Here is a 23,819-nt window from a genome sequence, read left to right as displayed (position 1 = left end):
ATTATGACTAAGTGCTGGATTCTTAACCAAATAATATATCCACTGTATTTCATGAGCATATCCTTAAATAGTTTTTAATGTTATACAGCCGTTTTTTTGTTTTTTTTTGTTCAAGTGCGTTTTCAAGGCGTCAGTCTGGTTTCCTTTGCCTTTCAGACAAAATTGAGGGATTCGATATCCCCCCTATTTGTCGGCGGAGCAGGAACATGAAGCATGGCTGAAGAGGGAGAAAATAAAGCTGTGTTAGAAACAGTAAGAAACGACACTATTATGCGTTTGTATTCAGTTATTTGTTTTTTGACAATGCGTGGCCTTCATGTGGAGTAAATAATCAGGTACTCCGAGCAAAGGTATAACGTTTTGATCGCCTGCGATCGTCACACGTGTGTAGCTTTCAGTAGGTAATACTGATTGATCTGATTGATCTTAACCAATGGAGCATTAATAATGCAGACCTAGCTCAGATCGACACATATGATAAACTGCATAGTGTGCATCCAAGGTGTGTCACTTAAAGAAAACACGTTTTCTTTTCCCTCTGCCTGTCTCAGTCTCCTGATGATACAGCGTTTCTCCGCTTGGGGGCAGTGTTTTCACAGTTTGTCAGCATGTTGCGCAGGGCAACATTGTCAGCGTCTCCTCATGATAACTATTGGCTGTACCTCCAGTGAACGATAGTGACCTCTTGGCGTGACTGAGTCACGGATCCCCTGCTGGGCAATATCAGTGTGAAATGTGTTTTTTGTCTTCCAGGTCCAGGCTGATGGAGCTGATGAGGGCTGCGTGACATTTGTGATGCACGATGAAGACCACACACTGGGAAACTCCCTGAGATATATGATCATGAAGCGGTCAGTGTGTTGCACAGTGAAAATACAAATGTCCTGATCATTTCACATCCCACTAATTGTGAGTTCAAAATAATAATCATCCCCTCCGTGTCTTGCTTTCTTTCCACAGTTCCGATGTGGAATTTTGTGGTTACACCATCACCCATCCGTCAGAGAGCAAGATCAACTTTCGCATTCAAACACGAGGTCAGACACAACCCTACATGTCTCTGTGTCCTCGGTCCCTTTTCGTATGTAGGACACAGACCGAGAAAACACTTTCAGCCTCCAAAGTGAACATTCTGGGCCGTGTTCAAAAAAGTGGGTTATGTGAAAATTCAGAGTAAGTTAACCCTGAAATGAAGGAAACTCAGAGTTTTCTGTTCCAGAAAGAGAGTTGAACTAAGCGCAGGTTTAGTAGAGGAAACCCTGAGTTTCTACCGTCTCCTCCCACCTGAAGCAGCTGCTAGAAAATGGATTGTCTGTTATTTGGGGGGGTTGTTTGTTATATAAATAAAGAAGTATGTGTGTGTAGTATTTTATTAATTTATTGAGTGTTGATGGGCACATTGTCACATTTTAAATGACTCCACTCCCAAACATCAATTTTAATACTAAAAATAAAAGCATCTAAACATTCTCAAAGATGATTTTATATTTAATTTTTAGCTGCTTCCAAGTTGCCCGTCTCCTGTTGGATTGCATCTAAATTAAATTCAGTTTTGACCTTATTTATTATTTCTACCTGTGTGCAGTGATCTTAAGTTAAATGTTATGTCAGTGGAGTAATGCTTTCAAATGTATGCGTTGATTCATGCATCAACTTTCTCCCAGTCGTCTCCTCTGCTGCAACGCCGGGACTTTTACGGCTAAATAACTCGGTTTTCAGTCTGTTGCCATAGTGACTGGTGATCTCGGGGCTCCATTGACGATGGCTTCTTCTTCTGGTTGTGCACAAGCTTAACTCAAGGTTCACATACTCAGAGTTGATTGAATCCAGATCAGCTGTGCCGGAACCGGAAACTCTTGATTTTCACATCTCGGACTAAGTCAAGTCGGATTTCAGGGAGAGACTCAGACTTTGTTGAACCTCCTACCTGGAACACCCCTCTGGTGTGATACGACTGTTAATACAAGATCCCTTGTTGAGAGTAAGAACAACTTTCTATGTTGGGGAGACGAGAAACAAAAAACACATCTGTCAGCCACTTTGCCAGGAGATAACAGCAGTCTTATCACATGAAAGGACCCTGCGAGACGGAAGAACAACTTATTTTTGTTGATTTTTCGACGCCTGGAGGATTTTTCCCTCATGGTTTCAAAGACACAATGACCTTTTAAAGCGACAAGAAAATTAAAATCCCGATTTTCTCTGTGCCTTGAGACAGAGCTTTTTGCAGACTATGTTTCTATATATATAGTTGCCCTTATTGTCCCTCAAAGCCACAGTTAAAATCCAGGGTCAAATTAAGTCGATTCATGAAGCAGGGCTCGGAGGACTGCAGCGAACAGTTCTCTTCGTTCATTTGCTCTTAAACATTGCATTATGAGGTTTAATCAATTGGATTACTGTAATAAGATTCTCCTGCTTTATCTGAGTTTTGAAAAGTGCTCTCTAGATTGAATAGGCGTCCACGAGAGCAAGCATATTGGATTTGTACCGATAAGAAGCTGAACTTTTTGGGCTTATTTGCAGCTATAATCACTTTAGGTGAACATTAATTCAAATATCCTGCTGGTTTGTCATCTTCAGTTGTGGCTGCTGCTTTTGTGCTGAACAAAATGTTGCGTCGTTCCAACGAAGAAGACGGGAGCAGCGTTTTGTGATGCCGATAACGATGTTTTTAGCACCTCAATACCATTTTTGGGTTGCCTTTTTCAGCAGGCACTGCTTAAATATAATAGGTAGAGGCAACAGCAATATAGTTCATCCATCTTCCATGCCATGTTTACCCCAAGTTCGAGTCAGTGGGTGCTGGAGCAGATACCTTGTGACTGTCGTTAAAAGCGGGTTCCACCCTGCACACATCACCGTTCCATCGCAGGGCAGACCCAGAGACACAGACAGTGACACAATTCAAACATAAAGGCAATTTAGAGTCACTAAACAACTTCAAGCACATGTTTGCAGACTAAATAAACCGGAGAAGCAAGGAAAACATGCAAACTCCACACAGTAAGGCCCCGGATTGAGCTCGGATCCTGCTCTCACACATTATTGCACCATTACATTGGGGTTCACTTAAATTTTTAGATGTCATGCATTCTGGAGCCCTGAAATATTGTTTTTCAGGTCTATTATGGTTTGTGATTGGGTGCTGACATGACAGTCTAGACTAAACATACCTTCAAAGGTTCTCCGAAATATGGAAGAGCTACTCTGGGACGAAAATGTCTTGGTCTTGGTCTCCTTACAGAGCCTCTTTCTGGCGCATTGTCTTATCAAATGACCGCAGTCACAAGACATTTGATATCTCCCAGTATCTTTTATATTTTCATGCATCACTTTCAAGTTTTGTGTTGCCGAGATAAACGGTTTGAAAAGATCCTGCAGTAATAATGGAAAGTCTGTGTTTTGCAAAAGTGCTGATCCGGGCTATGAGCAGCATCTCTCTCTCTCTCCTGCTCAATTTTGCTAGTAATTCTCAATATTTTTGAGCAAATGTGCAGGAAATAGCATCAGCATGAAAGGGGAAAAAAAATTATCCGGCGAAGCGCAAAGCTTGTGGACACTCCCACTCTCATGGATACAGAGAACAAAAGCTATATGCAGTTTCACAGGTCGGATTGAAATTCTAGAAAGTGCCTTATTTTGTTTTTAACTTTGTGTAAATCTCATTGTCACAACCTCAAAGCCGGCAAAGATTTAGAACCACCCTGTGATCTTTGGCACCCTGCCACCTCAGAGGTGTCCTGGGCCTCCCAGAGAATTCCCCGCGGTTCAGCATGTACACAAACAATGTGTGGGGAGGTGTGTGACTGGAGTGTGTGTGTGTGTGTGTGTGTGTGTGTGTGTGTGTGTGTGTGTGTGTGTGTGTGTGTGTGTGTGTGTGTGTGTGTGTGTGTGTGTGTGTGTGTGTGTGTGTGTGTGTGTGTGTGTGTGTGTGTGTGTGTGTGTGTGTGTGTGTGTGTGTGTGTGTGTGTGTGACCGCAGCTGCCATCTGAAGGTGCTGATGAACAAACTGTGGCAAAGGTGTTGTCAAGACTTAAGACTTTTAACGCCTGGAAGTGTTCCACGCACGGTGCAACCGCGCTTGACCTGCTCGCGTTTTCCTCTTTCGAAAATCGGCGGTCAAGTGTCTACCTGTGAAACTTGTGATGTCCAACCTCACTTCATGACGAAAAATGGGACACAATTACGGAAAACCAAGTCGGCGCATGAATCATTTGTGGTTGTGGTTTTAGTCTGATGTTGGTTTTCTACGATGTGTTTTAGGGGGAATCCCAGCCACGGAGCCGCTGCGGAGGGGCCTCAATGACCTCACAGATGTTTGCCAGCACGTTCTCAACACCTTCCAGGTAAACCCGCAGCCCATTGGTACGGCGGTCATCCGTCTTCTGTCGAGGATAACTGACGGGCAATTCTCTGGTATCGTAATCTAACTCAGCTGCGCGAGATTTAATGCAGCACTATATTTGGCGTTTGGCAGCTGCAGCACATTAACGTCTGTTCAGACTCATAATATATGCAGTTAAACCTATTTTGGAATGTAATAAACAACAACCCCTGCAGGCTTTCTTGATATAATGCATTCACGAAACATATTGGTAAGTCTTGGCATAAAATCCACATGGCTAATCATTAAATACTAAATTTTATTTTTGTGGCAAATAAGAGGACATCCCATTTTAAATGTCTTCATTCCCATTAGGGCATTGCATTTTTCATTCTAAAAAAATGTTTTAATCCTTTGAAATCGAATGAATGAAAATGTCTCCGTGTCCATTAAACAATGCACGTGTTTTTAATTGATATTGCACAGCTGTGTTGTTTGCTTGGTGTGAATAACTAAGCTTAAGCATGTTTAAACCACAAGTGAACGCATTGTCCATTCAGGGAAGTTTTGCGCTCACGTGTTTTATAAAACATGGAAACAGCAGGAATGCCTAAAAAAAAAAATCATTTTATTGAGTAGTACATGGTGGTAAATGTACCCTCTGCTGAAACCGTGTTTGAAGTTCAAGACTGCACAGAACAGCCCTCTGGAATCGACGTCATCAGAAAGCGTGTGACGTCCCTGTTCAAATACTGAGAGACCTGAAAAATGTCAGACAAAAATGTACTGTTCGTGTAAACGCCCGAAGCTCGCCTCACGACCAAGGCAGTTCTCATAGGATCAGTCCAATGTTAGTTTTGTTCCTTTCATGCGTTCATTCGACTGATAAAACTATTCAAACAATCACCAAAGTTTTCCTTTTGAATATTTTCTTTTGGAGCGTGGTCCAAACTAAACTTGGCCAGGTTGTGGCTGATTCACTAAGCCGGCCCTTATTTATGTTGACTTGCCACCAAAATTGAAAAATGGCGTAGCGGTATGGCTCTCGCGCTGAGCGTGGCGGCTCATCTGTCGTCCAGCCGTCGGCATCACCAGAGCTCCTGCAGGCCTCTGGACTCGGGAGGTTTCTTGAGTGGGGGGATTTACTCTGGGCTCGTATTTCTCTGGCAGAGGATAGAAGCAAGGTGACCCTGTGCCCATACATACATGTAGCAAAAAGGAAGAATCGCTCAGCTTGGTGGTGCGTTAGAAGAGAGAGGGAGTCGGCGCTCTCAAACTCAGACTCTCTCCACACTGTGTGTGAAGTCCAAACCTAACTGCGTGTTCATGTTCTCATTGTTCCAGGCCCGAGTTAATGAGTTCAAAGACAGACAGGAGCAGCCCATGGAGTGACCAGCAGTGGGTGTGGGGGACCTCGGGGACGTCGCACTCCAAAACGGTTCCGACAGTTGAATAAATGCTTCCCCTTTTCGATGCCTCCTGGTGACATAGAGGATCAGCGAACAGCACTGTGGTCATGAGACATTTGTACAGTTTTCTTTTTTTTTTTTAAATATGTTTGAATCGATTGTTCATGGATCATGATTGTCAGTTTTGGGTTGATAATTCGCGTGTTGCTGGAATGGTTATTGAAACAAATAGAAAATATTAAAACGAAGCAACAAAGACTTTCATTTAGCCCCATGTATTTTTGTAATGCCAATCCCATGGCCATTCGACTCATGCTGCGATGTTTATTTTCGTGCACGCTAATAAAACTCCTTTTTTGAAATATGTCCCGACTTCGGCGATGGGTTTCTCAAACCCCAGATTGCTTTCATCTGTCCTTTTGAAGCCACGTGTGACTGGAAGCGAAAGCTGGAATGTCTTATTAGCGGAGGAATGCGGTGCGAGCGACTTCATACGGTGCCAAGGAACGGAGGGAGAGAGCGAGAGGGCGTAGAAGTGCGAATGATACTGTTTAAGTTATTTGAGGTTAAAGTTGTTCCCCTGTCAGTCAGTCAAGTCGCTCGCTTGTTGCTCGAAATTCTCCGTCGGGATGAAACTCAATTTGAAGAAAAGGTGGAACTCCCTACTGCTCGTTTAAAAAAGAAAAAAAAAAAGATGAACGTTCCCTCATTTTCTGCTTCAGCGCAACATAAAATGTGATCCCTCCCACATCAAAGTCACAAGGAAATGTAAACAAATATATGAGCACCAAGCCAATTCTATCACCCACAGCGCTGCTGGAGACTAATGTTTCGGCCAACGCCTCCAAAAAGTGCTAATTCGATTCAGGAGGTAATCAATTTGTGGCACTACATGAGATTTGAGAATCCTTTTGTAAACAAACCCTCGACACACTCCGAACTTGTTATTTGCTATTGACAGGAAGCATCTGCTGATGTGAGCCATGTCATGACATCTTCGAAGACCTTTGAGGGTTGGAAGAGTTTTCCATGAGAATCTCGAGGGTTTTTAGGTATTCACAGTCCACAGATGGGAAAAACTGGCTGCACGTGGAGATGATTTAGTACGATGGCTTACTCTTCCCTAAAATGAATGCTCGGTAAACTGAGTTTGAAGAAAAAAAAAATCCATTGACAAGTAATGGTGAAATACTGCATTGGTGGCAGGGCTTGAACATTTCTCAATGCATTGAAAAAGGGAAAAAAAAGGAAATTGTAACAGCTAAGAAACTGAAAGAAACATTGGATTCAGCTTGGATCGCGTCGGCCTCATAAATCTTTGTAAAACAGGTATAAAAATAGAACCAGGAATTGAAAGACTGAATAATTAGAATGGGGTTTTCAATTCCCTCCAGTAGTATAACTCTTAATTCACCACCTGGGCTCCATTTAAAGTGGGTGTTGGTGGAATTCAAGCACTTCATTTAACATGGAACTCAAGGCTTTTCCTGCTCTGAGGTCGTCAGAATTAAATCTACAGACGTCAAAGAAAATAATGAGAAACCGTTTAGACAGTAGATCAGACCTGGAGAAATCCCTATTGCTTTTCTTTTCTGTGTTGCTGAGAGTGAGTGTCTCCATTTCGTTAATATATTGCAGTGAATCCAATCAAAGATCAGAGAGGCCTTATTATAGGCTTATCTGGACATGGACAGATTCAGTGTGAGGAACCAGCTGCTCTCCATTCAATATCACCATCATTTAGCGAGAGAACAACTTGACACTGCACAGATGCTACATGCAAAAGCCTTTCATGACTTATGAAACTGATGCTGACACGTGATTGAACCTGCAGCACTTGGGTTTAAAAAGGGAGAATGTCATCCTGCAATAAAGCACGGTGGAGGGAGCGTCATGATTGGGGGGATGCCTTACTGCGACCCCGGCTTGGAATGCTTCATATCACAGAGGGAGGATAACTTCCTAAGTTTACTTTATTGGCATTTCCAAGTGAATAATCTCCACCAGCTGAGTCTCGGTATGAATTGGCTGTTATAGCAGAACAACAGTTTGCTTGGTATTACAACTGAAAACATCAAAATCTACATTTTGGACACAATCAGGATCAAGGTCTGAATCCAATAGAGATGCTGTGGACTGAGCCCAGAGAGTAATTCACAGCAGACGTCCTAAAAATATGGTTCTCTAAGGAAGAATGGTTAAATCTCCTCCTGAACATGGTGCAGCTCTGATCAGTAGCCACTTGCAGCGCTGAATAGCTCACAACATTGCAAGACATAACTTCATGCACACATGCAATGTGGAAGCATGGCTCATTAAAATGACTGCGAAACCTCATCGGCTTAAATTTCTGCTTCAGATTTTGTCTTCTAAAAGTCAGGCTTCAGCCCTTCTGCTCCATAACTACTAGAAAGGTTCACATTTATGAACCCTGAGACGAGTGGAAATCTGTGTGATTAGCTTTCTGGCAGATTTTCATTCTCTCTCTCTTTTGTTTTTCCAGTTGTAGTGATCAATGTACTATTGTACATGAGTCAACTTCTGAGATCCGGCTGATGGACAGCCACGTCGTCCTATAGAATACATTAAATGGATTAAACAATGTTTTAACCATTTCCAACATTTAATCTTAATTGCTGCTCAAATTTGGGCAAGTGAATGAATGAAGATGATGTATTGAGGATTAATAAAAATTTTCATAAGAAGCAGAGACAGTGTGTTTGAATGGTTCTCTTTGTCTGTGGTTTAGCCCTGTGACTGGCAGACTCTCCATGGTATCACCTACCTTTCATCCAATGCCAGCTTGGAGAAGATCCAGCTCCCATATATTCTGGGTAAATCCGGCGAAGGACACAGATGCAATGAGGGATAGTTGGACAACGACTGTGTTGCTTCCTCCTTTAAGAGATGTATTTGGGCTTTTTTTTTTTTTTTTCCACTGCATTGATTTCAAGGCCCAAAAAGCTCACCTTGGCTCCAAGTCAACGGACTTCTAGCTGTTCCCTGCAGGACAGTTTAAACCAAGCACGGGTGGAAAGTTTTCAAAAACCATCAGCACGTAAAACTTTTTCAAAGCACTTGACAGAAAGTATTTGATTGTTTCGCACATTTCAGCCGTGGTTCTACTGCAGATATAATATAATTCAAACTGCAACAAGTTCAGTCTCATGTGCTCTTGTCACTGTCATAAAACTCATAATTTAGTACATGTGGGATTAAGTTCAAACTCATATGGGATCTTATTCAAAACATATTGTTCAGACATTTCAGAATGTTTGGCCCAGGAGACTGAATGGAAACTGCCTCAGATTGGATTACTTCCATGGAACACTTTTTTTTTTTTTTTTAAGTCATGCTCTCCTACTGTTCACAAATATTCATATTGTGAAACTGTCTGTTACAAATTTGTTACTTTAACAATGATGACATTTCATTGGAGTTTGTATGCATGTCCTACACCTCTGGTTCCCATCTCCTGTTTTTTTTCCCAGACTCCCTTATTGTATGTGAGTTGCCAAAATATCACAGTGAAGTCAAATGGATTCAGGCTCACCCTTTCCCACTGGAATAAAAAAAAAAAAAAAAAAGATTTAAGCGGTGTCTTAGGTCTGCTAGTCTTTTGCAAAAGTGTCTTATTATGGTTTTTTTTTTCCAACATGCACAAATCTATTTGCCAACTGCAGACCAGACAAAGCCTTGCTCAAGGGCGTCTCAGACCACTACAGGTTTTTAATGCCGTAAGTACTCTCTTAACCTCATTTAACTACATGAGCTCAAGATGAAAGCAAAATCTGTGTGAGTGGTACGTCAGGAAACCCCAACAACAAATACATTGAGACTTCAGTGAAGCATCAGAATCAGTTTGGGGGCAAAATGAAGACATAACCACAAGTTAAAAAAAAAAAAAAAGTCCCTGCGTCTGGTGGAACTTGAAGCTGTTTCCAAGAAGAAGGATTACTATGTGGGAAAAAGAAAAAAAGAGACCTGGCCCTTTTCAAGTCTGCACCAAATGATCTTCCCTGAAATCTCTACAGCAATTCGTGACGTTAAAAGCAGCTCATAGCGCTGAACCCCGAAGCCTCGTGTCCGCAGGCGTTTCACGCAGGCAAAGCGAAACTTTAAACATGTATTTGTTTTCCCTGTGGAAGCACACAATACAGGTGGGAGTAATGTCAGACTTTGACAGGTTGGTGAAAACAGTGGGAAGCTTGTGCACCACAGCGAAAGTCAAAGCAAGTTTTCACATTTTTGAGAAGGTAATCCCATGTGAAATTAAATGTCATGAAAACACATTTCCAAAGCATGACTTTTCCCCAAACATCATACCTAATAAAAGCATGTGGTATCGATATATCTGTGAGATTGCGTCTCGAGTGACCAGGGTTGAAACGCTGTATCTACATTGGCTCCAAAACCAGGCAAACAACAGAATCGCTATAAAATAATATTTATTACTGTATTCTCCAAACAGATAAGTATAGTATGAGTGTAGTTTACAACACAAAGGTAAATAATTCACATTTGATTAGCTTTTTGACAGAAAGTTGACTGCTACAGTTTTTACTTGGAGGTTCCTCACAGCAGAACTGCAGAAGCCTCAGTAAAATAATCACACACTAAATATATATAGTGGCCAGCGTATCTAACTGATAGTTATACATGAAAACTAATACACAGGGATACAAGAGTTCTTGTGTCCAGGACATTAACAAATAGCAATAGAAATCTCCTCCGTTTCAGTCTTCAGTGTCAGTAAATCCATCGTGACACTTTGTGAAGAAGCACAGAAAGAATTTCTATCAGCAAAACACACCAACCAAACAATGACAAAGGCAGCAGGTAAAATAGATTTATTCAGTTTGAAATCGTAACATGCAAATTACACTAATCCATATCCGATGTGTTTTTCTCAGGGTAATTTGTTAAAAGATATCACAAAAGCATTTTATTTCCTTGTGCTCACAAAATACAATTCCTACTAAAAGAAGCCTTCGGCTATAGTTTCTTTGGCGGCTCTCGAAAGCAGCGGCTTTTAAATCTTTGTCACGTCACCGCTCCCTGACAGAGGCTAAACATTTTGAGATTTTAAAAGCGCACCTTGCGCGGAAAGGTTATGGACATTTTTTTGTGTGTTTTGACACATTATCTTAGAAAAATATAAGCTTTATCCACAATGAAAGACATCAGGAACACTTGCAGAAGGACTGCACTGATAAGAGTTGTACAAATGGCCTCCCCTGCGTATTTAGCATGATGAGAATCATCTGGTGTTTGTCAGAGTTCTCGGGACAACAGCTGCCCCGCACATGACTCGGACCGGTGATGATTTCCAGAAAAACAATTTCCAATGCTCGGCTCGCCACATGACGGTGAGGCGCACGGTGGGGCCCGTTTCCCTCGGGGTTGTGATGTCAGCCTGGTGAACGGGCATTGAGCTGTTTCGTCACGCATTTGATTGTCAGATATTCGACAGCGCGTCTCGGAACCGTGGAGGCATTTTTATTATGGAGAACTCTGGCGTTAAGAGGCCCTTTGTGAAAATGACTCGCAGCTTTCCTCGATCCAGCTGCGTCGGCGCCGCCGACACGGAGGCTTTGCCCCGTCTCCACACGGGATCTCCACTGATTTTTTTGCCGAGCGGAGGAAATGCAAAATAAAGCAATCGGGAGTGTGATTTGAAACAGCAAATCCAACTTCCCACAAGCGAAGAAAAGCAGCATGAGTGTGTGTGTGTGTGTGTGTGTGTGTGTGTGTGTGTGTGTGTGTGTGTGTGTGTGTGTGTGTGTGTGTGTGTGTGTGTGTACGTTTTCATGTTCATGTGTGTTTATGTGTGTGTGTGTGTGGCCGAGTCTCACAGTTGTCTTAACTATGTTTCTCTTCTGCAACTACTCCCAATGCCGTCATAGAGGTGCAACAGAGGCAGAACGACATCCACCCCCGAAGCTCTTCATAGAGGCTTTACGGCAGAACAAACACACAAAAGCCCCACAACAAACTGGCAGTGTAAAAGGGGCTAATAAAGCTGAAACAGGTTGTACTTATTAGTGCTTCTTTATCCATGAAGCACCGAAGGCTAGATATACTTGCTTTGCAATCTACATGTAAATAATACTGTACATAAATTACAAAATGCTTGAATAAACATACTTCATGAGTGTATTTGCCATATTAGTCTTCGGGGGAACCTTTAAGACCTGAACGTGAAGACCGTTAACTAGTTTGCATGTTATTGCTTTCGTCGTAGCTTTTACATTTAGTATTTCAGCCTTGAGCGGGTACAGTCCTGTTGTGTCGTTCGTCAGATTGATCTCTGAGCCTTTCGGTGAGCCCTGTGGGAATGAGTCCCCCCCCCCCCCCGCTTCATTCCGCCCTGCTGACTCACATCTGAGTGTGATGGCAGAGGTGCAGCCGTTTCTCCCTGACTGGAGGTGATGGGAGCGTTCAGTGTGGCAGAGGAACTGTGTAAATGACTGTGTTGGTGATTATGAAGAGCTGGTATATTTCTGACTGGAACGGGAGCTGGAGCGGTCGAGGCCGTTCCCGTGGCAAGAACCCTTCCAGCGTCCTCCGGAGCCTCGCTCGTCCAGTGGAGACGTTCGGTAGCACCAGCAACACAGGCACGACTACGCACACACAGATATACATGTGTTAGTATTTTGTCGACTGTACTGCGAAATAACATAATGTTTCTTCCCTCTTACCTGGAAACAGTTTTTGAACTTCTGGCTGACAAAGTAGAGGGCGATGGGGTTAATGCAGGAGTTTAGGGAAGCCATGTTGATCCCAATATAATCCATCACTAACAGGAAACTGGCAATGAAAGGGCAAAATTTACAATAAAGGCCAAAGGAAATCACAGAGGGTGGAGAACAATGAGCTTCTTTATGGCAGTTCCACGTACCTGAGCAGTTCACAGCGGTTGGGGTCATTTTCGTCATAGACTGTTTTTTTCAGAATGCGGCTGAGGTGAAGCGGCAGCCAGCAGAAAGCGAAGATCAACACCAGGCAGAACACCGTCTTCGCCACCTCCCTCCGCTGCAACGAACAAACACATACAGACAGTGAGCGGTGATCTCCCTCTCGGATCATTTCGATGCACCGCCTCTGAATCGGCGTGCATACCTGTTTCATGTGATCGTTGAGGGCGATGCGCATTCCTTTTTTCCGACTGAGCATCTCGCAGGACATTAAAGTGTAGAAGATTCCTGTGCAGGCCAGCGGGAAGCAGAAATAGAAACCAAACAACCACCAATCTTTGGCCTCCTGGTAGAACTGGGAGGAGAGAAACAAAAATAAACCTCAGCCGGAAACAAAACATGCAGCACGGTGTAAACACAACAATCATCCAGTATTATGGATCTTTTCTCCCACAGTACGTCTGCATTCCCTTCCGGTTACATTCGGCATACTATTGTTTTGTTACAGAACAAATTCTTTCTTTCGAGGCCATTTGCAGTTTGCTAAATTAAAGACATTCCCCGTTTTAAGTCTTTCACGTTAAAAAAAACTCCACAGAATTTCATGCTTGATTTAATCTGTCTCCTTCGGTTTCTTGCCTCTGACTTTAGAGAGGCACACATCTTTGTGATCCAGGTCTTGCGTTGTGGATTCAGTGTGAATGTTTGGAGAAACAGTCCCGTTTGAAAGATTTGCATGTGTTATTGTGTATTTTGATCTCACGACATGGCGCCGGAAAAAGAAGAAGAGAGAGCCTGATTAAAGTACAGCTCTAATTGTACCGCATTGTATTTGCTTCGCTTCAAAGTGAACCAGGCTTTTGACATCAGGTGCGTGAAAAAAACCCAACAAAAATCCACCCTTTTCATACAAAACACATTTCAATCAACGTGCAGGATAATTCTGACCATGTGTCACTGAAACAACATCATATTCCTCATTAGAGATTTTTCAATCGATGGAACACACTTCCAAGTCGAGGTTGTTCTGCACACATTTTGCATTAACCACCCAGCTGTTTAGTGTTTGGCCTCATGTTAAAGTCAGTCATTTATGTGCTATACCCTCACATATTTCCACCAGGAATTCAATGCATTTATTTTCATCCTCGTCTGAGCCTTTTTACGCGGAGGCCGGCAGATGTCCCGATTAATTTGTTTTGGTTCTAAATTCCGATGCAAAGTGTCAATATCAATGCTGAACAAGTGGTTCACTATATTGTAGAGATGTATCGGGGAAAGCATATACAGGACTCTCTTTAAATTGGTATTTCGAAATTCCAATTAGAGTTGTCGGCTTGTTTTTGAAACTGTATTTCAACCTGATACTCAGTCCAATACTGATACTCAATTCAATTGACTAATTGAAGAAAAACAGTAATTCTGGTAGTTTTCCCCCCACTTCTACCCTGATATACAATCACCATCATTGATATGTATATTGTGTGTGTGTGTGTGTGTGTGTGTGTGTGTGTGTGTGTGTGTGTGTGTGTGTGTGTGTGTGTGTGTGTGAGGGTTGACTTCACCAATAAAAAGTAGGGAAAAGGTTGTACGTTCGTCGGCGTGCATTGTATGTATGTATGTATGTATTTTTGGTTCAATTAGATTTTGAGATCGATTGGGTCAAGGGTCAAGGTCTATGTCATGAAAAGGTCAAAAATGTATTTTCCACAACACGGTCAGTTTTAATCTGCTTCATGTGAAACCAATGCCAAAATGTTCACGTTTCAATTCCCTATCCTCTGATATGCCACATGATGCAGTGACATTATGACCCTGGTGAGTGGTTGTGGTCAAAGATGTATGTATGTATGTATATATGTATGGTGCGATGACCTGTCCAGGATGATCCCTGAGATCAGCTTCAGTGAACCGTGATCCTCAACTCGAGAATGGGATATCGAAGATGTATTGATGGAATGCAGAAATTAGATGTACTCATGGATAGAACTTTCAGCAAAATGAAACTGCATATAATAACCATCGATACTGGTTTGGTCACAATGTACACACATGCAGCCAAAAAAATATTCAGATAATTGTTTGTAAAGAGCGTGAAACAATTTTCTTTTTTGCTTTTTGGATGGATTTATTGCTGAATACCAAACTAAAAAGTGCTTGCAGCTAGCGTGGGTGTGTGACTCAACTTAGTAAAACAAATTAAATGTGTGGAAATAACATTTATTCAGAGCAACTTCCAGTAATGTGTTGCACATTGCTCCATTTGCTGTTAACCATCCCAACCAAAACCCAGCTAAGTATGATATAGTATACTAAGAATTAAATGGAATTTTCATACTGCATACTTTTATGTAAATCCTGTCTATAGCCTGGATTCTATTTTCTGTAGTAGTACAGTAGGTGGTTTTTCTATGCCGTGAGTACCAGACATGCCCACTTTAACCCCCCCCATTATTCACCACCATTGTGGTGAATTGTGAAACAGTAGAACCCAATTCTTCCTCTGCTGCTTGTGACAGGCTACACATCTCAATACATGCCCACCTTCATGAAGCTGGTGGTCTGCTCTGGATGCAGCAGGCACACCCGCAGCTTGTTCCCTCTGTAGGGCATCTCCAACATATCGAACGCCAGCGCCTCGGGCACCGCCAGCACCACGGCAGCCAGCCAGATGAGAGTCACCTCCACTGCTTTCCACAGGGGGATCCCCATCCCCTTCACCCTGCTCCATGACGTCACTGCGTGGTAGCTGCACGCACAAAACACAAACACGGAGGCGTCAGCTGAGTTAGAGTAGCTGTTTCTGCTGTGTAGGCGGAGAGGCGGTGGGCTCACCGGTCGATGCTGAGAGCGCACAGGCTGAGCACGGTGATCCCCACAGAGGCCTTCTGGATGAATGGCATCAGCTTGCAGACGTACACACCGAACGGCCAGTCCTCAGCTATCAGCTGCGAAGGAAAACAGGTTTGTGAAGATTCTCTAATGAGGGCAAGTTGAAAAAGGATCACCTGTTTAAACACACACAGACGCTCCTGAGGTTCATTTCGAGGTCCCACACTTCCCCGTGTCCATTGCTGTTAATAACAGATCTGAAGACGGAGGGTCCCTCCTCACTGACAAGGTCTTCCTCTCAGGGGGAATATATTCTGTTCAGGGCCGAGGTGGGGTACGTTTAACTAAACAGTCTGTGTATTTCATTCTCAGGAAGACCTTTATGTTTTTCAGCTATTTACACATGCCGAAGGTGTTGTCTCTGGTGGCTCGAAGCAGTCAGATTATATAAAACCATCCAACTTCCAAATGTTTGTGATTAAATGTGTTTATCTTGTTGAAATGCTTCATAATACTCTCCTCATGGCGAGCATTAGCTGGGGATTAACATCAGTATACAGTTTGAGGATGTGGGACCTTTAATACAAAGAAAATCTCAGTCAGGATGGTGGTTTGTCAGACTCTCTTGGATGAGGTGAGGGAGCCTTCCAGCCTGATTGGATCAAAGGGAATCCAGTTAGACTGGAAAAAGAAAACAAGTTTATTTGAGTTTTTTTGCTTGAGTTTCGGAGCCTTTCTCAATTTTACCCTGACACCGCAGGCCTCCGAAGGTTTCATCTTCACACACAAAAGACAACCAAATAAAAACCATATCTCTCATAATACCAACAAACCTCTTCGCATCTGCTTCTTTTTTACTTGGAGGGATTGTGTGTTGTCAAGGTGGAAAAGCCTGCACAATGTAATGTGGAAAAAGAAATGAACCAAACTTCACAGGAGCGGCTGGATGTAGTGAAGGACCACAGCAATAAACTTTTAAGTAAACCAGATCTCAGCCACAGGATATTGCAAAGGCGCAATCAGACTGTGATATGAAATGGTGAAAATTTTACTTTATGAAACACTTTATGACAGTCAGACAAAACGCCAACTTTTTTAAAATGAGCGAAATGGAGAAATCACTTAGATCTGAAGCTTCAACGTGAGAATGTCTCTTTGTTGTGAGGTCCCAAAAATGTTTTGCTCCAGGCAGACACCACCGGACCCGTACGATAAACAAAAGAAAAGTTAAGCAGGGTTACCTTGTACACATTGATGGGGATAGCGATGATAATATAAAGCAGGTCTCCCAGAGCCAGGCTCCCAATCAGGACGTTGGGTCCGTTCCTCATGCACTTGTTCTTATATATGATCCGGAGCAGCGTCGAGTTTCCGATGATCCCCACCACAAAAATCAGGCAGGATATGACCGTGTTCACATACTTGAAGGCGTGCTTGATCTCCGTCGGCTTTATGCACATGGGCGGGAATGAGCTGCGGGGCCTCCCGGGCTGTGGGGGGGGCGGGAGCAGGGAGGACGCATTTCTCCTGAGTGGTTCGAAAGGTTCGGCGCCACCCTGCGAGTCCCGGACGAACCTGGAGGCCTTGGCAGCAACCACCAACAGGCACAGCAGCGCTACGACCCTCATGCTGACACAGCAAGATGAATCCTCGCTCCAGAGCTCACACACCTATTCCACACACTGGACTTTGCTCCGGGCCTGGCAGCGTTGGTCCAAAATGGTTCTGAGGAGAAGGAAACAGCGACCACCATGTTAGGCTGTAAAGAAAGAGTTTGTGAAGAGGCACTGTGAGAATAAAACCAGAGTGGGTCAAGAAACAACACTTAAGGTTCGGATGAGACCTGGGCATTTTATGGCCACGAAGAGAAACTTAGATTTGCCCTTTGATTGTCCTGTACAGGTCATCACTGAGAAGATCTGAATCAAATGAGAATAGAGTGCTTTGATTTAATTCTTTAAATTTTACACCTTGAATACACACCTTAAGGCAAAATCTGCAAATCAATATAATCACTCGACAAAACCATGTTTCATACTGCTTATGTAATACCGCATACTGTATTTGTTAAATTCATACTGATAACTGAGGGGACATTTTGACCTCTGGAGAATTAATCTTTCGCCTCTGATCAGAATGAAGATATCCTTTAAAAAAAAAAAAAAATCACTTTGGTTGCTTTAAAAGAGCTCCAGAAACATGTCAGAGTTTTCTTCTACTCCATGAATTACGTAACATGGGAATTGCAATGTTAATGTCATGATTTCCAGATGAATGTTGTTTTTAAGATGAAGTTCAAAGGGATTTTATGTTTCTCTGGGAATGTGTGATATCTCAATATCTATTGGACTGTTGTGAAATTTGCAAACAATTTCCAAGTCCCACGCACAATAAATTGCGACATTTTAACTTTCGTTTTTCAATGAACTGAAGGCATCCAGTTAAAATATTATGTACATGGAGTTATGAATAGAAATAATGTGTGAAATCAGTTATTATAGCCTATACTGAGAAATTGTATATTAGAGTTGCGCAACTCTATTCATGACTCTATATGCATAACTCGCACATGCAAAAGTAAGGTTCCTTATGAAAAAGAAAATGTGTAGATGTGTGTATGTATGGGGCTGTTTATTCTCTCACAATAATGTGATGGTAAAGAGACAGATTTGAATTCAGGCCAGGTTTTTCTCTGAGGAGTATGCATTGTTCTTCCACAGTTAGTCCAGAAACATATATATGGGGTGACCTGGTGATCCTGAATCACCTGTTATCAATCAGTCAGTCTAAAATATAACTAACAAGAGTCAGCTAGTGACATGATGGTAGGAGAAGAAGATAAAGATGACAGGAAGATGTTAAGAGGTTGGATCCCCTCCGCCCTGTCGGCCAAACAAACTTTAGGTTTTACATTATTTGCAAGATCACAAGCTGGATTCTGCTAAATTTGCAGGAAGTGAAACAAAATAACCCCTAAAAAAAAACCCAAGTTTTAATAAACTATCTAAATCATTTGAACACCACTGCACAAATACCAAGGAAACAATCCACACATGTACTCCAAACCTCTTCAAAATGTGTTTTTCTTTCTTCTTTTTAATTCCATGGCTAGAAAACCTAAAAGCCAGGTTGCACAGTGGTGTAGTGGTTAGCACACTTGCCTCCGAGCCAGAATACCCCTGGTTTGGGAAGCCTTGGTGCATTTCTAAAATTTGCATGTTCTCACAGTTTGTGTGTAACAATTTCCTCCCAGAGTGAAAAAAACATGCATTTGTGGTCTCTGGTGACCCTAAAATTACACGCATGTGTAAATGTGAGTGTGTGACTGTCTGTCTCTTGCACATCTGTGTTTGCCCAGCGATAAACTGGCCACCTGTGCAGGGTTTACATTAAAAATAAACTTAATTAAATTGCTGCAGTGAGCATTCAAGGTCCTTCACAACATTACATAGATTTTTAATCAGGCCTTTTAAAACTTTCAACAAAAGTATTCCCAACTAATCCCACAAGAGCTAAAAGATGTCGCTTTGGCCTGCAGCTGAACCACTCCAAATGTAAACAAGTCTTTTTTTTTTTTAATGATGAAACAGCTACATATGCAAAGCTCAAAAGATGTTTACATGCCATGCCGTTTCGGAACCAGGTTTATGACCTCCGTGTAGGGTCACTATCAAGGTGTTAAATATAGTTTTCCTCACAGTTTTCTGAACTTAAACGACAAGGGGCCATGTGTGGCAAAAGAAGCAGTCCCTCCAGAGGCACAGTTCCAAAGCAGAGACTCCTTTTGTGTGTGTGTGTGTGTGTGTGTGTGTGTGTGTGTGTGTGTGTGTGTGTGTGTGTGTGTGTGTGTGTGTGTGTGTGTGTGTGTGTGTGTGTGTGTGTGTGTGTGTGTGTGTGAATAGATAGTTTTAACTACCAGTGTAAAGTTCTCTGAGAAACTGTGAAAAACAATCCACAGATTGACATTTAGTTTCAGTTGCAGTTCATTGATCCTCTAATTGTTTGTACTATAAAGTTGTGCAGAATTGTCAACAGTAATTGTGGAATTGTAAAAAAAAAAAAAAAACAAGACCTTTGAATTAAATATTGTCACTAATAAAACAAAGCAGCCCAGTTAATCAGTTGAAAACAATGTGTTTGTCATCAAGTGAAATGTAAAACATCCACACACCAATGATCAAATTCAGCTCTATTCCTTCTGCACCGGAGCGCTAATTCAGACATCAAACAGGACATCGACTCCTTAATGAATAGATTGGGCTCTAAGTGTCTGTTATAAAAACAATCCGTTGGAGTTTTATGTGAGGAATGAAAACACAAATAAAACAGGAACATTAACAGTGTGCTGAAAGCACAGCAATTCAGCAGTGAGAGGGGTTTGTACAAAGAAGCAAAAACACTATAAAACACAGCAGAAGTGGTGGAGGAACAAATAATGAGGACAGTGATAACGGGGCCTAGTGTGTGTGTGTGTGTGTGTGTGTGTGTGAGAGAGAGAGAGAGAGAGACAGACATCCTATTTTTCTCTGACAGAGGACACTAGCTTGGCTCTGTGACTCTCCAGAATCATGTGTACCCCCAGACTTGCCTGGGGGTCCCCCCCCCCCCACGATGAATGGGCTGATTGACTACTGAGGCACACAATGAAGGTTCACTATCCCACAAAAGATACGATCGCCACCTACGAGCAGATGTGCAAACCTCTTCACATGATGGTTCGGAAAGTTTTGTGGACCGATGCTCAGTTTACATTTTATGATCCGCCTGGCATTTGGGGAAATTGCACGCAGACACACTCGGAAACACCAAAGAAGCGCAACACTCGTGAACCCACAGTCTTAATGACAACTGCTGTTTGTGGCCGAGCTTGGCTGCAAAACACTGGCTCGCTCTGTTCATGCACACAAAGACCGAAAATCACATGGATGAACTCACATATCACAAGAAATCAGTTTTGAAAATTTCTGGCCGTCGTCCATACACAAACCCTCCATCATGTGAATGATGCCATTGTGGAGTACGTCATAAAAGCTCATTAAGCTGGGTTCGAGCAGGGTTTTGTGATTTTACTGGGAAGCTGAGTTTTAATTGGACTGATCCTCCTAATCTAATAGGTTTTGCTTAAAAGGAATACATCTCTGATCTTGTCGCTCTGCTGGCTCCACATCTTAGGAGGAGGAAGCCATAGAGTTGGCAGGGAGAGTATAAATGTGAAGGGGGTGGGGTGGGGGGGTGCTTGGTGCTTGTGTGTGGAAAGGGGAGGGGTGGTGTTGAAACTGTGGAGAGAAGGAAAAAAAAACACAGTAGTGCAGGAAGAAACAAAACTCCCAAGATTGAGAAAACTGACAGCTGATATAAGTTTTTGTGTCGAAACACAATGAGAGGCGAAGGAAAGCAGCGGAAGGGCGGAAGAGTGAGAGATGAGAGATGAGGTCCAATGAGCCCCGAGAGGGCAAGAGTCAGCCAGTGGCATGATGGTAGGAGAAGGTTGGATCCCCTCCGCCCTGTCGGCCAAACAAACTTTAGGTTTAACATTATTTGCAAAATCACAAGCTGGATTCTGCTAAATTTGCAGGAAGTGAAACAAACAAAAAAAAACAACTTAAAAAATCCAAGTTTTCATGAACTACCTAAATCATTTGAACACCACTGAACACATACCAAGGAAACAATCCACATATGTACTCCAAACCTCTTCAAAATGTGTTTTTCATGGCTAGAAAACCTAAAAGCCAGGTTGCAGGTAATGTAGTGATTAGCACTCTTGCCTCCGAGCCAGAATATCCCTGGCTTGGTGCATTTCTAAAGTTTGCATGTTCTCACAGTTTGTGTGTAAAGATTTCCTCCCAGAGTGAAAAAAACATGCATTTGTGGTCTCTGGTGACTCTAAAATTACACGCATGTGTAAATGTGAGTGTGTGACTGTCTGTCTCTTGCACATCTGTGTTTGCCCAGCGATAAACTGGCCACCTGTGCAGGGTTTACCTTAAAAATAAACTTAATTAAATTGCTGCAGCGAGCATTTTTTCCTCATCAATTTTTATCAGGCCTTTTAAAACTTTCATCAAAAGTATTCCCAACTAATCCCACAAGAGCTAAAAGATGTCGCTTTGGCCTGCAGCAGTGTGCACAAATATCTCAAAGATCTTATCACTGGTCTCATCACTGGTCAGCTGAGAGAAAGAAAAAAAGAGAAAAAAACCTGCAAAACGTAATTGAGTTTGACGCAATTATACATCCTGTTGTCTTCATGGAGAGCTTTATGGGGTGTTTGTTGAAAGTAACTGTTTCGCCTGGTTTGTGCACACAATTGATGTCTCACCTCTTTGAACCACTTTAAACACAAACACAGCGTCATGACTTTATGATGCAACAGCTAAATATGCAAAGCTCAAAAGATGTTTACGTGCCATGTCCTTTATGGACCAGGTTTATGACCTCCATGTACAGTCATTATCAAGGGGTTAAATATAGTTTTCCTCACAGTTTTCTGAACTTAAAACGACAGGGGCCGTGGGAAGATAAAACAGATCAGATGAGTTCTTGATGTGTGTGTGTGTGTGTGTGTTTGTGTGTGCGCGCGCACTAATGTGTGACCCCATGTATCTCATAAAAAATGAACGTGTGTGCAAAGTGCAAAGGTCCAGCAAACTGGGGGCCTCAATTGTGTCTGAGTGAAGTGGTACGGGAGCATCTCAGAGACCAAACAGCCTTTAGAGAAGGTAGCAGACATTCAACGAGGTTCGGAAGAAAACTGAATCGAAATACGATACAATAATCAATTCATCGTATGCTTGTTGGATGTCCGTGCGTAAAATCTATTCAAAACCAGTGCGCACTTACCAGATCGCGATTATGTGATCCAATCAATCCAAAGTTTTCCAATCAATATTCCAGCAGATTCCCTCCTCTGGTCATAAATGCTTTCACCATATGTGTCGTCCCCCCCGCCTGGTGAGCTCCTGGAGTGAAAGTGTGAAAGTTCCCTGTGTATCCAGCTGTGCTCCAGGACGCTCCGCTCTGGCCGCGCTGCGCGCCCCAGTCTGCCGGAGCGACTTTTTATAGTAGCGAGCCGGGAGGCTGCACAGGCAGCCAATCACACGCTCTCCCTTCCCTCCCCCGAAGCCAGGATGCACTCCAAGTATATAATAAGAAGAAAAGTCTGCCTTTCTTCACGAAAACGTAAAACTCTCCAGCTCGTGTTCTTGCTGCCGATAAAGCACAAATAGTGCACAGCTGTAAATAAAAGGGAAGTTTCCCCTTCAGGAGAGCGAACGAGATAGAAGACATGTGTCGTGGGAACCGTTGTGCTTTTCTTTGAAGGACCTTCCAACAGAACACAACATCCACATACTCCCTGACACCTGCTTCCTCCTGGATAATTATTTCAAAACTATTCTCTATCAGCATTCTGTTGGATCTGCAACCTGCAGGTCTGGACCACGTGTGGTTCTTTAGCCCTTCTGCTGTGACTCTCTATAACTTATTTATGCATCTTCATATACATTCTTGTTGAATATTTCTTTAATTGTAAGTTCATAAGCAGATAGTATTCATTTGATACATCATTATCTCCTGACTTCAAGGCAAACTGGCTAGAAAAATGCTGGAATCTGGAAAAAAAGAGACGCAAAAAGATCAAATAGAAAGGTTATAAAACAAACAAAATGCCCAAAAGATTCCCCCAAAAGCTAAAATAAATAAAATAAGAAAGAAAGAAAGAAAGAAAGAAAGAAAGAAAGAAAGAAAGAAAGAAAGAAAGAAAGAAAGAAAGAAAGAAAGAAATATTCAACAGCCAAAAGGTAAAAATGCTGTTAAAAGCTGAGTTAAACTTTCTGAAATGGTTAGAATTGCTAAAGCATTGGGGAAAATTGGGGATATCGACACAATGGTACAGAAAGCTAAAATAACAAAAAGAAAATACATAAAGAAAGAAAGAAAGAAAGAAAGAAAGAAAGAAAGAAAGAAATAATTTTTTTTTTTTTTAAAGCCACCAGAAAGTGCTAGGAATGGAATACAATGTTTACCATTGTAAAATAAGGCACTTCAAAGGTACACCAGTATACAGCTTTATGAGCTGCACCAGTCATGTTTTATTTCAGTAGAATTTGGTTCAAAAGGCTCTTTTGGTGGTGAAGGTTGTGCTTTATCATCAACATTACTGTGTCAATCGAGCTGAACTAATCCACACTGAAAGCAGCTTTTCATAATGATCAGCTCACAATAGAAACAATATCTTTTAAAGAACACGCGCCTATTAAAAGAAGTTGTGACTGAACCCATTTTAAGCTGCAGTGGCGCTAACGCTCTTCTATCCATTTTACATTGTCGCAT

At 42.3% G+C, this 23,819-nt stretch overlaps 2 protein-coding genes across 2 annotated transcripts; one reads left to right on the top strand and one right to left on the bottom strand.

Annotated features, from left to right (window-relative positions):
• The first annotated feature begins 191 nt into the window (after window positions 1-191).
• Window positions 192-6,108, top strand: polr1d (RNA polymerase I and III subunit D). Its single transcript, XM_080501944.1, has 5 exons — window positions 192-252; window positions 754-851; window positions 961-1,037; window positions 4,267-4,349; window positions 5,672-6,108. Exons 1-5 carry the CDS (start codon window positions 214-216, stop codon window positions 5,717-5,719), a joined length of 345 nt encoding a protein of 114 aa, XP_080358070.1. The 5' UTR covers window positions 192-213; the 3' UTR covers window positions 5,720-6,108.
• A 4,059-nt stretch (window positions 6,109-10,167) lies between these two features.
• Window positions 10,168-22,504, bottom strand: LOC308134768 (endothelin receptor type B-like). Its single transcript, XM_080502556.1, has 8 exons — window positions 22,329-22,504; window positions 16,727-17,210; window positions 15,489-15,601; window positions 15,198-15,402; window positions 12,859-13,008; window positions 12,638-12,771; window positions 12,438-12,546; window positions 10,168-12,359 (listed from the first exon to the last, which is right to left on the bottom strand). The coding sequence occupies exons 2-8, from the start codon at window positions 17,111-17,113 to the stop codon at window positions 12,219-12,221; spliced, it is 1,239 nt and encodes a 412-aa protein (XP_080358682.1). The 5' UTR covers window positions 17,114-17,210; window positions 22,329-22,504; the 3' UTR covers window positions 10,168-12,218.
• Between the last annotated feature and the right edge of the window lie 1,315 nt (window positions 22,505-23,819).

Source organism: Blennius ocellaris (assembly GCF_963422515.1).
Source record: "Blennius ocellaris genome assembly, chromosome: 9".
In the NCBI taxonomy this organism is placed as follows: domain Eukaryota; kingdom Metazoa; phylum Chordata; class Actinopteri; order Blenniiformes; family Blenniidae; genus Blennius; species Blennius ocellaris.
The sequence above is the reverse complement of the archived record's forward strand: the minus strand, read 5'-3'. Positions and strand labels throughout refer to the sequence as shown.

Excerpts from the sequence above, each read along its gene's own strand:
- polr1d (XM_080501944.1), top strand. The coding sequence starts at position 214 with ATGGCTGAAGAGGGAGAAAATAAAGCTGTGTTAGAAACA. Across the intron at positions 852-960 it reads AGATATATGATCATGAAGCG|TTCCGATGTGGAATTTTGTG; the intron begins GTCAGTGTGTTG and ends TTCTTTCCACAG. Across the intron at positions 1,038-4,266 it reads CTTTCGCATTCAAACACGAG|GGGGAATCCCAGCCACGGAG; the intron begins GTCAGACACAAC and ends GATGTGTTTTAG.
- LOC308134768 (XM_080502556.1), bottom strand. The coding sequence starts at position 17,113 with ATGAGGGTCGTAGCGCTGCTGTGCCTGTTGGTGGTTGCTGCCAAGGCC. Across the intron at positions 15,403-15,488 it reads TGCGCTCTCAGCATCGACCG|CTACCACGCAGTGACGTCAT; the intron begins GTGAGCCCACCG and ends TTGTGCGTGCAG. Across the intron at positions 12,360-12,437 it reads AGTTCAAAAACTGTTTCCAG|TCGTGCCTGTGTTGCTGGTG; the intron begins GTAAGAGGGAAG and ends GTGTGTGCGTAG.